At 30.8% G+C, this 16,231-nt stretch overlaps 1 protein-coding gene across 5 annotated transcripts in view; it reads right to left on the bottom strand.

Moving 5' to 3' along the window:
* The window catches only part of LOC107455558 (uncharacterized), a 309,855-nt gene that overhangs the window by 8,130 nt on the left and 285,494 nt on the right, over positions 1-16,231 (bottom strand). For all 5 annotated transcript variants that reach the window (XM_087155504.1, XM_087155505.1, XM_087155503.1 and 2 more), the window contains one exon: positions 5,624-5,833. In XM_087155504.1, coding sequence (XP_087011630.1) covers positions 5,624-5,833 — 210 coding nt within the window. The remainder of the gene's footprint in view (positions 1-5,623; positions 5,834-16,231) is intronic.

Genomic DNA, 16,231 nt, shown 5'->3' with positions numbered 1-16,231 from the left:
CAACGACTTCCCGATAGGGGAAATCGATATATATTTGTTGAAGAAGCTAACTGATTGTTGGTTGATTCGAATGTATTTCTTTAGCATAGCACTGTGTGTGCAAGATATTATTTCCGCATATTATGTTTTAAAAAATACTTTATTTGCCGGCATTGGCCTCTGTGTTATTCAACCTAACAACAGTTGGTAGCAGAGCGTGGTTTACGATCATCATGGAAAAAGACTTAGTTTTTGGAATTCCGAAGTTGACTGGAATTAATTATCATCTTTGGGGCATGAAAATGGAAGAAGTTTGGAATTTGAAAAAACTAATGTTGGCATTGACAGAGGAAGCTCCAACTGACCCTGGTAAATTGCAAGTTTGGGAAACTACTGACCAAGATGCCGTATCATACTTGAAGTTGTCACTATCAGACGAACAGGCTTTGCAACATGCAGAAGAAACGAATGCAAAAGCTCTGTGGACAAGAATTAAGAAGGTTGAACTCCGACCCACCCCAGGGGGGTATACGGAGATAAAAGTAAAATTATTACAATAAAATTTCTCTAAAAACTAAAGTTACAGTAAAATTTCGCCAAATGACAGTGGTGGTGATCAGTTAAAAGTGGATTAACAATAAAGTTTGGCAATTAAAAATATGTGTTAAAGGCAATGAAACCCAAAAGCGCCGGTGTAAATGTCGAGAATTAAATGATTATAAAAATAAGGAAACAAGAGATAAAAAATCTCAAAACTAAAATCAATGAAAGCTAAAAGTCCAAATAGTAAATGTCTAAAAGTAAAAGTCTGACTAGAAGTCTATGAAGTCTAAAATCAAAAGTAGATAAAAATTCAAAATGTAAGGCTAAAAGTTGATTAGTAAAAATTAACGATGACATGCTCTATTGTTGGTTCATGACTGGGGTCAGTTGATCTGGGGCTAGAATGTCCTCGAGGGTTAGGGCAACCCTGGCAATTTTCCAGCATTTTGGGAAGTGACCCAAAGAGAGACATTTATTCATGATACTAGTGAACCAGATCTTATTTGTGTAAAATAGGTCTCTGATGACCTCTCCCGGGATTCCATCTGGTCCTGGAGCCTTGCCACTTTTTAAGTCTCTAATTACACACTCAATTTCATAAATGCCAAAAGGATCATCCTCAGCCTCCTGTCCAAAGCATGTGATCATGTCTTCTTCTACCGTGGACAAGAATTAAAACTACCTACCCTGGGCTTGAAGAAGATAGAAAGATTGATGCGGGTGCCGAACTTAAGAGCTTAGAAATGCTGGATTCAGAAGTCGTAAATGATTATTTAGCTCGAGCTGAAGGATTATCGACTTAGTGTGCTTCCTTGGGACTGAAAATATCTGACAGAGAATTGGTATTTTTCACGGTCAGAGGTCTAGTCAGAAAATATGAGCGCAGAAAACAAGTTTTAAAAACTCAACGAGAGGAGTCACTGGAAGAAATACTCGAAGTTTTAAGGGAAGAAGAAAAAGATTTACTACAGAAATCTCGTGGACAAAGAAATTCGGAATCCGCGCATGCTACTCAGAAGAAGAGTTTACCAAGGAAAATTTGCTACGCCTGTAGACGACCGGGACATGTAGCAAGGGATTGTTATTCGAAACATCAAGAAGTGGGAACAGATAGATGCTACAAACCATCGACCAGTAGAGTAAAAGGTCGTCGAAAACCAAATTTTCAAGAAACATTGGTATCCGATAGTGCTACTCCAGAAAATTTCGCCTTGGTTTCAGTTGAACAGAATGGACAAGTGGACGAATGTTGGATCTTGGATAGCGGAGCCACGTCTCATATGTGCAAGGATGAATGCTGGTTCGAATCTATAGATGCTTGCGATAGCAAAATATACCAGGCAGGCGAGACTTTTACATTGGATACTAAAGGAACCAGAACTGTTAAAGCTATTTCACTAAGTAATAATGCAAACATTATAATTAGTAATGTATTGTATGTACCAGAATTACGTCATAATTTACTGTCAGTTGCATGTCTAATGGATAAATGGTATAATGTTAAATAACATTCAAACTCAGAATTAATTATTGCTCCTAATGGACGCTTAATTTTGAAAGCTTTGAGTGTGAATAAAAAATTAGAAGTTAAGCTTGGGTGTCACAAAGTTAAAAATAAAGCTGAAATGAATGTAATTTGGCATAAAAGATAGTGTCATTTGAATGCTGATTATATGCGTAAAATGTCTAAAGTGTTAAATGTAAAAATTGATATTGAATTGTCTTGTGAATCATGTGATATTTCTAAGATTAAAAGAAAACCTCATTTTAGCATTTTAACTCCTCAAAGTTCAACAACTTTAGAATTAATACATGGTGATTTGTGTGGACCATTCCCAGTTAAGTCTTTAGGTAATTCAAGATATTTTTTAATATTAGTAGATGATTTTTCTGGCATGTATTTTACTTATTTTCTTAAGAACGAAACCGAAGTATATGATGAAGTTGTAAGTTTTTAGCTGAAATTTGAAAACTTAATAAATAAGAAAATTAAGAAATTTCGTAGTGATAATTGTCTTGAGTTTGTAAACAAAGATCTTGAGTTTTATTTCACTGACTGCGGAGTTACACATGAAAAATCTGTGCTGTACAACCCAGAAAGTTTGGGTAAAGCTGAATGAGCTAATAGAGTTTTGTTAGATAGAGCTAGAACATTAATCTATGATAGTAAACTTGTTTAAAATTTTGGGCTGAAGCAATGACCTATGCAACTCATGCTACTAACCTAACTCCTCGAAAAGGTAAAACTGAAGTTCCAAAAGAATTATTCTTAAATAAAAAGCAGAACTATAAATATCTATGTGCTTTTGGATCTACAGTATATTATCACGTTCCTAAAGCTTTAAGACACAAACTTTCTATTCCAGGTAAAAAGGGTATTATGTTGGGATATTCGAATGAAAGACGAGCGTATCGTATTTACGACCTTGAAGGAAATAAAGTAATCTAAGAGCGTTCAGTAAAATTTAATGAGAAATTATTAGGTAGTTGTAATTTGTTCGGTGAGGATAAATCTAATGACATCGATAAATTTTTTAATATCCAAACTAACGCAGAAGACCAAAATACAAGTTTTGAATTTCCACAGGATTTGAAAGATAGCCGAGATTTAAGTGAAACTAAAACTCGCGGTCGTCCAGTAGGTGCAACTAAAGAAAAAATTCGGGAATTTAATGAACAACGAATAACTGAAGACGAGAACAGGTTACTAGAGCTAGGTGTACGTCGGTCTGATAGAATAAAGGAAAAAGCAAGTTCAAACTTAGTAACTAATATTCCAGGCAATTTTGATGAAGCTAAACGTGATAAAAGTTGGTTAAAATGGGAAAAAGCAATGAATGAAGAATTAAATTCTATTCACGGACACGATGTTTGGGATCTAGTTGATGAACCTGAAAATGTGAAAATAGTTAAGAGTAAATGGGTTTTTACTATGAAAGAAAGTAAATACAAAGCTAGGTTAGTAGCAGCAGGTTTTAATCAAGTAAAAAATCGCGAATATTTCGAGTCTTATTCATCCGTGTTAAGTACCGAATCTTTGCGTTTGTTGTTAGCATTATCTGCCAAATTAAATTTAGAAGTAAAATTTTTGGATATAAAAACTCCCTATCTTTATAGTGATTTAGAAGAAACTGTATATATGGCTATTCCCCCAGGTTTTGAACATTTGTTTGGTGAAAATAAAGTATGCAAGTTAAAACGTAGTCTTTATGGATTACACCAATCTGGTCGAAATTGGCATTTACACCTTAAACGGGAATTAGAAAAGCTTAGGTTTAAAACAGCTAGCTTCGATAATTGTATTTTCACTAGAATAGAGAATTCTAAATAGTTTTATTTTGGAATATACGCAGATGACTTAATAGTTATTTATTCAGACTTGAAATGTATAATGATATAGTAGGAAAATTATCTCGGATATTTGAAGTGAAGGAAAATACAGAGAATAAATTCCTAGGTATTAAAATAAATAAAAGTGAAAAGGGCATAACTTTGTCTCAAACTGAATATATAAACTATTTATTGCAGAAACACGGTATGTTTGATTCTAAATGTGTAAAAATACCAATTTTAAAAGGTGAGGATAGGAGTTTTAATTGTTCAAATGAAATGGTTAACCAAACACAATATCAAGAATTAATAGGGGAACTTTTATATCTCTCGAACAGAACACGGCCAGACTTAGCATTTGTCATGAGCTACTTATCTCAATTTAATCATAAACCTGAGAAACGATATTTTAATTTAGTTAAAAGAGTGTTAAAATATCTCAATGGTACAAAGGATAAAAAATTATTTTTTAGTAACAAATCAGGACTTTTGAATGCTCATGCCGATGCAAGCAGGGGAAATGCTGAAAATGGGAAATCATTTACAGGAGAAATTGAAATGTTAGGTGATTCTTTAATTTTACGGAAGAGCAATAAACAAAAAAACAGTTGCTCTATCTACTTGTGAAACGGAACTTGTTTCTTTAGGTGGTGTTTGTAAAGAACTAATGTGGATATTAAATTTATTAGAAGAATTGCATTGTTCTATATTTGCAATGAAACCTGGGACCATTTCGTCTGACAATCAATCTGCAATTGATTGGTTGAATAGTGCAAAATCATCTTCTAGAACGAGACATATCAATTTGAAACTTCATTACGCAAAGGATATAATTATCAAAATTTTTAAAGTAGAGTATGCGCAAACGGACGAAATGATCGCGGATTTCCTAACTAATTAAGCTGTAACTTTTGACAAGCTAACTTGAACTGTGTCACAAATAAATTTAATTGATTAATTGTTAATAAGTTTAAGTTGTATGAGAAATTAGTTTATTTATGTTTTATATTTTGTGGAAAAAATATGTATTTATTCGCAGGGGGAGTGTTGTTGATATGCAAATAAAATCCCATTTTTCCTCTCCCTCTCAGGTAAGTTGCGCGAGTTGCGTAATGTAGTACAACGACTTCCCGATAGGGGAAATCGATATATATATTTGTTGAAGAAGCTGACTGATTGTTGGTTGATTCGGATGTATTCCTTTAGCATAGCACTGCGTGTGCAAGATATTATTTCCGCATATTATGTTTTAATAAATACTTTATTTGCCGGCATTGGCCTCTGTGTTATTCAACCTAGCAACATAAAGCTATGTAAAAAACTACAAAACTTAGTAACTTACGTTACAATTAACTGTTACCTTCCTTTTAGTAATGAATTCTTTGCCTGCATTATCTGATTGATGGGAAGTTCGGGAAATTTTCCAATTTTATTGATACGACTCTAAGATGCAAAATGTTAAATACCGATACTTTATAGGAGCTTTTAATTTTTAAAGTATACTTTTTGTTACTTCGAATTATTCATTTTTTTCTGAATAAACTCATTTTTTTCTTAAAAAAAATATTTGATTCAGCTATTAAACTCTGATTGATTTAATGAAAGAAATGTAGCAGTATTCATACATAAAGAATTTCTTTGATCGTTGTGTAAACCTCTATCTACTCTGTTTGAGAGAATTTATATAGTTTAAGATAGTTTAAATTTTTTTCTTGAACCATCTCATACAAATTTTACATATTGCCGAAAGATGTTCCATTAGAGAACTTACTACAATATGGTCTAGTGATGGCCGATGGAAATGGTGGTACCCATGATCCATTTCTGCATATTAGAGTATCGGGACCGCGTAAAGTTTTCGTATTATTGCAACTGTAGTGCACGATTGCACCTTCCCTTGGGCGATTCCAGCATGATTTCTCCTCTGTCATGTTATATGTTCCAGGTCCAGGTAAAGGTGGAATAGGGTCACACCCATAATCTGAAATAAAATTAGAGCTAGTAGAAGGATTTTTAAATGATACATGTAACAATATTAGCATTATAGCATTGATTATTTTTTTTATTTAACTTGGGAAATAAAGATACGCATGGAAGTTGTGATATTATGGTTCAATATTGAACAAATTACCTTACCCAACTTTGTAATGATGGTTAAATCCTCATTAAGTGGACATGGCTCAAATTGCAGAGTTAAGATTTTATTTTATTTTTTAAACTACTCTAAGTATTGTTTTTTTTTAAGAATTAACCAATGAATGGAAAAAATTTTACTATGAAATGCCGTTCTTTTGCATAAATAATCCAGTGCGAGTTTTAGCTTAGTCTTTCTTTTTACGGAAGACTTTGAAAGTCAGATTTTAGTAGAGTTCTTTATAGAAAGGTTTACACGGCTTTTATAAATTTATAATAGTGGAACATTTATTTTAGTAGTGGAACACTATTTTTAGATTTGCCAGTTAATTTTAATAGTGGAACATTATTACCACTATCATAAATAATTTATAATAGTGGTAGTAAATTTACATTGTTAAATCTAGTTTTTTAAGTACCACTTTATAATTTAGAGATCAGTAAACACAAAGATCACCAGAAAAGCTATGTCAGTAATATACTCGGTCATCCTCACACAGAAACTTGGCTCTGTAATGATCTGTGTTTAAAAACGTAATGATTAGGTTTTGTGGTTAAAACCAAATTACTTATTCAGTTGTTACAATTTGGGTATAATACTGAAAAGGTAAATAAATAGTACTATCTAAATCTGTTGTGGGTCCCCTATTAGGCCTATAAAAAGTATCAGAACCTTGAGTGCCGGTACTTTTTTACCGTAATTTGATCCGGATTATTTACAGTCAATGGTTAGAAAAATACAATAACTATACTGGAGGAAGTTTTTCGAGATGTTTGAAGGTATTCAGTTTTCATTTGTTCATAAGATCATTTATGGAAAATTGCATAGTATACACAAATTTGCATAATATCCTACTTGTTACATCAACATCGGGCTAGATTTACGTTTAATGACTTGTATTATAAATACAAATGACCATACTAATGTGAAAATGTATATTTAAGAAAAGAAATTTATTATTTTCCTAGATATTATATAATATGGGTAATAAATAGTCAATGACTTATGCATAACTGCCAGAAAAGAATTTCTTAATACATTTTACTTTAATTTAAAATGCTTTCTTGAACTGAACTTATTATTTTTTATGTTAACGAAAAATTTAAATACAGAAATTTGCAAATTAGCGTCTAAACACTACGTGCTGAAATTCTTTCCTTTCTTTTCCGTTATTATAGATTTAGAGCAAAAAGCGGAAAAAAATGAAATTCCAGTTAGTTTTTTCCTGTTCACACTATAGTTAATAAGCTTATCAAGATAAATTGTTCATAATATCTTTCAGAATATCGCATGTGTTTTTGATACTCTTATATCATTAAACTTTATATTTAACATCAACATGGAAAACATGCCTAATCATTGTTTTTGGAACATTGGAATTTTTTTGTGTTTAATCATTTCTTTATGAGTTTTATATTTTTAATTGTTATATAGTTTGTTCTACATTTGCGAGTAAAACATAAAGCAAATTAACTTGAGCAATTTTAATTATGGATCCAATTAGTGAATTTTTTTATAGTTAACTAATTAAAACATAAAAAAATGAAGTAACACGTTCTCGAGAGTGAAAATTTGCCTTATTAGTACCTTAGGAAAATATGGTTTTCTTGCAAAAAATATATTTCAATATATTTAATAATGCATTTATAAAGAAGTAAATATTATTTTTATTCAATTCAAATTTCATTTCAAATGCTTAGGGATTTATTATGAATGTCTTAAAATGAAATGTTTATCAGCATATAATAAGTTGTATCTTTTAGAAAGCTCAAAAAAATTAGTAGACATTTATTTGAAAATGTAAATAGTTTGTTTCATGATATATGAATAATATTTTTTTGAAAGATACAACAAAAATTTTAAGTAATTTACTATTTTTTCCCACCATAATTCTCTTAAATGAAATAATAATAAGGATAAATTCTTTTTAACTATAGTTTAATAAAAGCATAAAATGTGTACAAGCTAAATATCAAAATTTTAGAATAAGAGGAATTTTGCATTCGAGTGCAGAATGATATAAGCAAATACTGATACAGTCTGTCAATCACGAGATACACTTTCAGTCAGGTAGATTTTCGGGATGTTGATGACTCATCTCGTAATTGCCAGGCAGTACAGACAGTACAGTATATCTAATGTAAAATTAAAGTGCTTTTCACGCTTCTGGACATAAAAATCAAATCTAAAATATCTTTAAGAGATGGCCTAAGTATTTGAAATAAAATTTCAGTTTCACTAAACATCTTTAATGTGCACATTTTAAATTTGTAATCTTATGAAAATAATATTTTTTAGGAGGGTAAAATATAATGTTTTTTCTTTTTGAGAATATTTTACTAGTGATATTTTGGAACAAAATGAATATCTCAACTATAAATTAATAGAGTAAAATGTGCTTATGAAGGCAGTATATATTGTCCCATGAGACTAGCGTTATTAAATTTAGATCAGTTTAAGAGAGATTATTAATTTGACAAACTCAACTGAATGTAATCTAAGTAAGTATAATTACGGAATTCTGTTCTAGACATTTAAATACATTTATATCACCCAATTTATAAGCAAAAAGTTCTTAGAAAAATAGAAACTTCTTAATTAAGGGTACAAAAGTATAGAAACAGTTAGATAACTCTTTTACAGGAATTTAAATGTATGTTTATTGTCACACAACAATTTTATAAAAAAATGTTTCAGATTTTTGGTAGGCTTGAACTTCTTAATTAAGGTTATAAAAGTATAGAAACAGATAATTCTTGTGTGTGCAGCTAGTAAAATAAATGAACACTTTTATTAAAATAATTGAAATAAAACATATACACTATATAAAGTAAATAGAAACAAAAGATACTAATTTAAAGAATAAAATCAAGTAAAAAAAGCTCTAATCTAAAAAAAAAGGAGTTTCAAGTTTGAGTTCCGAAATTCACACTAACGACACTGAAAATGTCTTCTAGCCACACACCAAGGCATCGCCACTGAGCTAGCTTAGTGGCTGGTTAATTACAGCTAGAGAAACTTGAGTTTCATAATCAAACGAGTTTCCGGCAAACAATTTCTTGGTATATAAGTATGGAAATACTCTGTTGTATAAATTTAAGTGCATCATCTACCTACAATTTATAATCAAAAAGTTTCAACTCTTAGCTTGTAAAATATTCTAAATTCTTCGCAAAAGTTATAAAAGTAATCTGAATAACATTACGTAATATTCCATGATGTCTCAGTTGTTCAAGACATAAAGCAGTCATTGGAAGGGGCTGAATTCAATGCTCAACGATAACTTAATGCCCACCCAACTTCAGGATACCAGCTTATTTTGGAAGTTAAGGTGGCTTGTGCACAATACTGACGACATTGCTACTATCATGTGGTTGGTTTCGAAATTGTGGAGCCTTAACCTCCATGACTCTTCCTGGCTTTCTATGAATTGCTGTGGGAATGCTTTACTTTTTAATAATAATAATACATTTTACTGGTAGATTAGTAAATTGGATAATAATAAGGAGTACTGCTGTATAATGTTCAGAAATGTTTCAATTTTACACATTAAGATTCAATAAAATTTTATAAAGTGATTAAGTTTAATATAAATTAGATATTATACATAAATTGGAAATATATAGCCATTTTTTTTCTCGACACATATGATTGACATCAAACTAAGCAACCATTAAATGTAATTTTCTCAGATCAGTGTTTCTTATAAATATATACATGCAGATTATAATATGGCTTGTAGCAGTTCTAATCTGTATTGTATTATGCATATTAGAACTGTTACAAACCTTTTCTTATAAATCAAAAGTTAATGCAATGTGTCCTATATTAGATTGATGGTTTTCAAAAATTTATGACAAGAAATCCGTTAAGGTAAAAAATATATTCTTGACGGAAATACATGTGACAGGTTTAGATTTTTATCCAGAGGTTTTGCTTTAGTTAATTTCCAGTTTTGAAAAATGTCCCCGCAGATAGTAAGCGAGTAAGACAAAGAAAAACAATTGAAATTCACATTTTTGAAAAACATTTTAAAGAGTGAAAATTCTATTACAAGTTTCTTGAAACATTGACCATCAGCCTCAATCACATGATGTAATGACCTGTCGTAATGTAATTTTAGCTATTATTCTTTATCTACTATCCACAGCGCCATCTATCGAGAGAAAAAATAAACTCGAGCAGAAAATTGGGAAGGAAATATTTGCCGTTACATTTCTTTCTTTCTTTTTTTTTAAAAAAACTTTTAATTATTTCTCTATTACTAATTTTTGATAACCATTAGTCTAACTTAAGACACTCTGTATGTTTAGAACAGGGAATCTTATAATATGAGGTTCAATATATGAGGTCTTGTAATATGAGGTTATATATCATATGAGACTTAAAATATCATATGAGGCTTATCATAAAAAGTTTAAAAATGGTCGTAGAGACCATTTTTAAACACTAGCTCCTAACTTTTATGTTTTAGGTTATTTTGACCTATAACATAAAGGTGAAATAACCATACGCAAAATTCAGTCACCTAACTTTCAGAGGAAACGAAGTCCTTCTTCTTGGGTGTGTGTTAAATGCGTACAAAAATAGAGGAATGTCAATTTGTAATTTTATTCGGTTTATCAATCTCAGTATTATAGATTGTTATTTTTCAGGCAGCTCTATTTAACGTATCCAACTTTTATTGAATTTGCTGTTTCTTGGAAAACAATATTAATTTATATTTAAACCCATAGAATGCCAGGCTGTTGATATAGAGATGTCACTGAAAAATAGGTACACTTTGTTTCGTAGAAATAAAAAATTGTGAACACTCATTAAAAAAAATTTTTTTTGAATAACACGATAAATAATTTAATATCCAAAAAGTTATGTTTTTTTGACTCACAGCTGCATAATAGTATATCTTTGGAAATGTGGTAAATTGTCATAAATTCTTTTACGATTGCTTAGTTAATAGTTTAAATGTTTGAAAGATTCTGTTGCAAACATTTTCCTTTAGCTTCCATTGCAAATAGTTTCTTTTAGTTTCCATTGCAAATATTTTCCTTTAGTTTCCATTGCAAATAATTTCTTTTAGTTTCCATTGCAAATATTTTCTTTTAGTTTCCATTGCAAATAGTTTCTTCTAGTTTATAATGTAAATATTTTCTTTTAGCTTCCCTTGCAAATATTTTCTTTTAAAAATAAACTCTTCACAAGACGGATTTCATAAACTGCTATAAAAACAGACCATAAAATAATTTAAAATATACTCTCTTTTTTGATTGAGTTGCATTAATTACGTACACTTTAGCTTCCGGAAATAAATAGAGACATGTAATTAGAATAAATGATACTTTTTTTAAAAGAAAATATCACACTTTTTAGCCAAAATAAATTACTCTAACAGAGTCAAATCGTTTCTTTACCAATTTGTCGTAGCTAGATATTACTTGAAAAACCAAACGCGTTATATGAGTTTTAAAAGCTTTTTTTAGTAACAAGTCGAAAGATAAAAAAATATCTTATCTTTCTCGAGTAATGAAATTCGAGTAGAAATATTTTAGATGAATTTGAAAGAAACTGTCACGTTAAATAAAGTTTAGAAATGGATTTTTACGAACTCTGATGGTATTTTTCCTTAAAAAGAAAAAATAAATTCTCTCAGAAAACGAGTAAAAATTGAAGTAGCTTTGGTATTTTGTTTCACTCTAATTTCAAAAAAGAAAACAGTTTATTTGTGTTATATTTCGACAGATTTCAACGAAGCATTAACTGATTGCCGCAATGATCTTGGTAAATGAAGATGAATAGATTTCACTTCTCCTTAGTGGAGTTAAAAAATGTTATTTTATGATATTTAACTAAATTTATGAGGAACTTATATCTCCGAGATTCAATTTAGTTGAAAGGTTTATGTTTTAGCTGTTATGAATGTATTTACAACTGAAACATTTTATATGTATATATAATTATTTAAATATGCTACGGGTATCCTAAAATCTGCAAGTTCTTAAAAAAATACATTGGTATAACAATTTGATATAGAGTTTTTTTAAAACAGGAAAATTGTTTTATTTGAAAACCTAATTATTATAATATTTTACTTTTGTTTATAATATTGAATAAAAAATTATAATAATCTGGCTGGTAACTACCTCAAATTTTAAACAAATAATCCCAAGAAACTGAATCGCAAAGATATCATTTGTTTAAAAACTTCATTCACTTCAGAGACATACAAATCGAAAATAACAGATGTTTCAAGCCTTAAGAAATAGTTGCCATTTTCAAAACTTGAGAGACATCAAAGAGAAGAAACAAAAGTGATTTGAAATATAAAATGTAAAGTTGCCAACGAAAAAATGGAAAATTAAAGGTGAGGAATCAGACTTGAAAATCACAGTAGCCGAGAGAGAAAAAATTATGAGGTAGGTAGGTACTTGATTTAAGGCGTACAAGCGTTGCAAAAAGGGTTATTGACGATGGTCTGGAAAACATCCCTGAGGATGATCCGAAGACATGCTATCGCAATTTTTGATCCTCTGCAGAGGGGATGGCTCCCCTGTTTTAGTGGCGCGATGACCTGCGCGAAGTCGAGTACTTTGCTGTAGATCAGTTTAAAGAGGACCGATTCCGTGCATCCTCGATCCCTACGCAGGCTGATCAAAGTGGTCATCCACTCTCTTACTGACCGCAGTCAGTGATGCTTGACTTCGGTGTTCTACTGGGAACCGTGTCTTTACGACCAGTCCACTGCGGGAAGAAAAAATTATGAAAAACAGAAAAGGAAAAATCGCAGTCATCGAGAGGGGCAAATCGGAGTAAAATGCATTTTCACGAGCTATGAAGAGGTGGTGAGGAACTAATGTCGTTAACAAGGGAACCATTAACAATTACTATAGTCGTTAGGAATTTCTTTTTCTGTTTTTCATCTTTTTATTCTCTCTAGGCGACTGAGGTCATTCTAGTTTTGTTCCTTACCTTTATTTTTCCATTTTTCATTGGCAAATTTACGTTTTGTATTTCAAATCACTTTTCTTTCTTCTCCTTCACGCCTGGTAAGTTTTTAAAATGGGAGTCTATTTCTGAACGCTTGAAACATGTTGACGCTAATTTCCGATTTGTAAGTTTTTGAAGGCGATGAAGTTTTTAAACAAGTATTACTTGAAATTTTATTCATCCGTTCTACTCCTAAGTAGAGGACATAATCAGATAAAAAATAAAATACTTTAATCATTTTGTACGAAAGTTAACTCATTTATCTACAGAATGAGGAGTTTAGAAACTTTTATCACCGATTGAGGAAAGCACTGACTGTGATTATGGTTATTAAGTTAAAATACTTTAGTTGGGGTTCAGAAATGTAGGGCCTTTTTTAAAGGCCTGTTTACACGGTTCAAGTTCTTGAATCCGAGAAATTGGAGGGATTTCTCTGTCCAAGAAATTGACTGATTCGTCGACACTATCCAAGTTCTTGAACGTCACTGATTGGTCACAAGAAAAACTTGCATTGTTCATATTCAACATTATAAAATAATACTGACATAAGTTTAAAATTACTAAATGAATTCACATAAAATCATAAAAGCACAAATAAATCGTAACAGATTATTTGAACTAAAATATATGAAAACAGACTACAAAATGACATAATCTGATGCCTGCTTGTTGACGTCACAAAACCTACGACGTTGATTGGTTAAGGGAGAAAAAACTTGGATGGAAAGCTCTACTATTGTCCAAGGACTTGGACCAAGTACTTGGATGATCGCTTACACAATCCAAGCTCAAAGCAAAGCAAGCTTCCATCAATATTAATTAATCTTAGTCCAAGAATTTGGATCGTCTAAAAAAGCCTTAAAAGTGAACTTGATTTGTGTTGTCATCTCTCAACAGAGCCACCAGGTACTTAAATAGAATGAAAGCTCTAGTAGGATACCCTGGGAAAGTGAAATTTTCGTAAAATCGGGTTATCACTTTTTAACTCAATTTAGTTTTATTTCTTCTCTTGAACTTAGAAGTCTTGAGAGAAGATTTCTTTGAAGTTCTATGCAGTTTTGAATTAATCCCGAAGAGTTTTTCCTTAATATAACAAAATGATAAATAATTCAATATTTATTTCAGCTTGACAGGTGAACAACTGTGTTCTACTAGGTTCGGATTATCCCTTTTTAACTCAATTTAAATTTATTTCTTCTCCTGAACTTAGAAGTTTTGAGGGAAGATTTCTTTAAGGTTCGGAAATAATCCCAAAGAGTTTTTCCTCAATATAACAAAATGATAAATAATTCGATATTTATTTCAGCTTGACAAGTGAACAACTGTGTTCTACTGCGAACCATTTAAAAAAATATTCAATAAGACTGACAGATTGAAATATAGGTTGCTTGTTAAAGTTACCATGTTTCGACCAACTTGGAGTCGATTCTGGTTGATTGATGTCTATGAAATTTCGTATGTATGACATATAAACCATGGGGGGAAAATCTACAAATAGTACATATTTTGTCCTATATATGGTGCTATCCATGTTTACGGAAAGACTCCTTTAAAAGATTTTAGTCCCAGTCAAAAAAACATGAAAGCATTTTGCATCTTTCCAAGAAGAAATAATGAGCGTTGCAGGTAACATTGTTATATCAGAAAGTAATTTGTCAGTTGAACTACGAAGATATTGATGTTTAAAGGGTTTACAAAACGGCCCATGGAAATATAGGCTCTAAAATTAATTGCTCAATTAAAAAGAATCTTAAAAATTGTAGTGTGCTGTGAGAAAGAGCGCGGAAACTATTTTCATAAGCAAAAAAGAAATCGCGTTAAAGGAAACATAACCCGTCAAGTTGTAATAATATATTTAAAATGTTTTCTTAGCATACGCGTTTTAAACATCTGCTTAATGAAAATGAAATACATAATAAAAAAATATATGATATGATCAAATAAAGCTTAACGTATCCAACTCGTGTTTTTTCGTTATAAGTGCCCTTTTTACACTTGTGGCCGAAGACGAGTTTTTTAATTTTTTTCCGATGTTTCATCTGACGTATATACCAAGTTTCATCAACACCTGTCAACTAAAATGGATCATGTGCAGGTCTAAACAGGGTAACTTTAATTTCCTTAAAAAAAAACAGTATATGGCTTCATTCAATACCAGATTTAAAAAATTTTTAAAACTATAAATTTATTCCTCAATTACATTTGTATAACTTCATATACATTAAACGTCAGATTAGAGAAAGATTAAACAGTTCAGCTAATATAAAATAGCCCCCGGTTAATAGCATCGACGAAATAATTTATTTCAGATGTCTCCAGTCTATGAATTGCGGTCAAGCCCGGATTTAGCAAAATAGTTTTCACACACCAGATTTGATCTTTCACATAGCAAAAGTGAGTACAGGGTGAATTTGTCTGATCGCGTAATCTGTGTCCTTATTTGTCCGAGAAGACCAGTACAGTTTTTGAATACCCATTTCGTCTCATCATTGCTGCGCAAGTCTTCATGTCTGAATAGAGCAGTTATCGTTATCCGGCTAGAAGAGAAACGGGACTTTCCCCGAAATATTGCTGTAGAGAGCGGCATTATCCAGAATGTCCACATACGCCTCAGAGTTTGTTTTAAACTACAAGAACTATAAAACAAAAGCCAAACCATGGAATACACCTCCACAATATGATACTTACTCATTTCTTTCGGTAGTTCTCCCGATATTTTTGGCCAGAAAGTGTAGAAGTTATTTTTTTATCATTAATGAGATTAGATATTTTTGTCATCAATAAGATAAGATATTTTTATCATCAATAAGATAAGATATTTTTGTCATCAATAAGATAATATATTTTTATCATCAATAAGATAAGATATTTTTATCATCAATAAGATAAGATATTTTTATCATTAATACGATAAGATATTTTTATCATTAATAAGATAAGATATTTTTATCATCAATAAGATATTTTTATCATTAATAAGATAAGATATCCTTATCATTAATAAGGTAATATATTTTTATCATCAATAAGATAAGATATTTTTATCATTAATACGATAAGATATTTTTATCATTAATAAGATTTTTATCATTAATAAGATATCTTGTTCAAATTTCCTTTAAGATCCAGTTATTAAAACTACTCGCAGGACGTGATCAATCTCAAAACAACCTTAAGTGTAAAGGAAGCAACTTCATACACCGTGATTATATATCTTATGAGGTATATTTCTTAACCTTTTCGGGACGGGCGAGTCATAAA

Source organism: Parasteatoda tepidariorum, chromosome 11 (assembly GCF_982258835.1).
Source record: "Parasteatoda tepidariorum strain Cologne lab strain chromosome 11, Ptep-v5.0, whole genome shotgun sequence".
NCBI lineage: Eukaryota > Metazoa > Arthropoda > Arachnida > Araneae > Theridiidae > Parasteatoda > Parasteatoda tepidariorum.
This window is presented reverse-complemented; position numbering and strand designations above follow the sequence as displayed.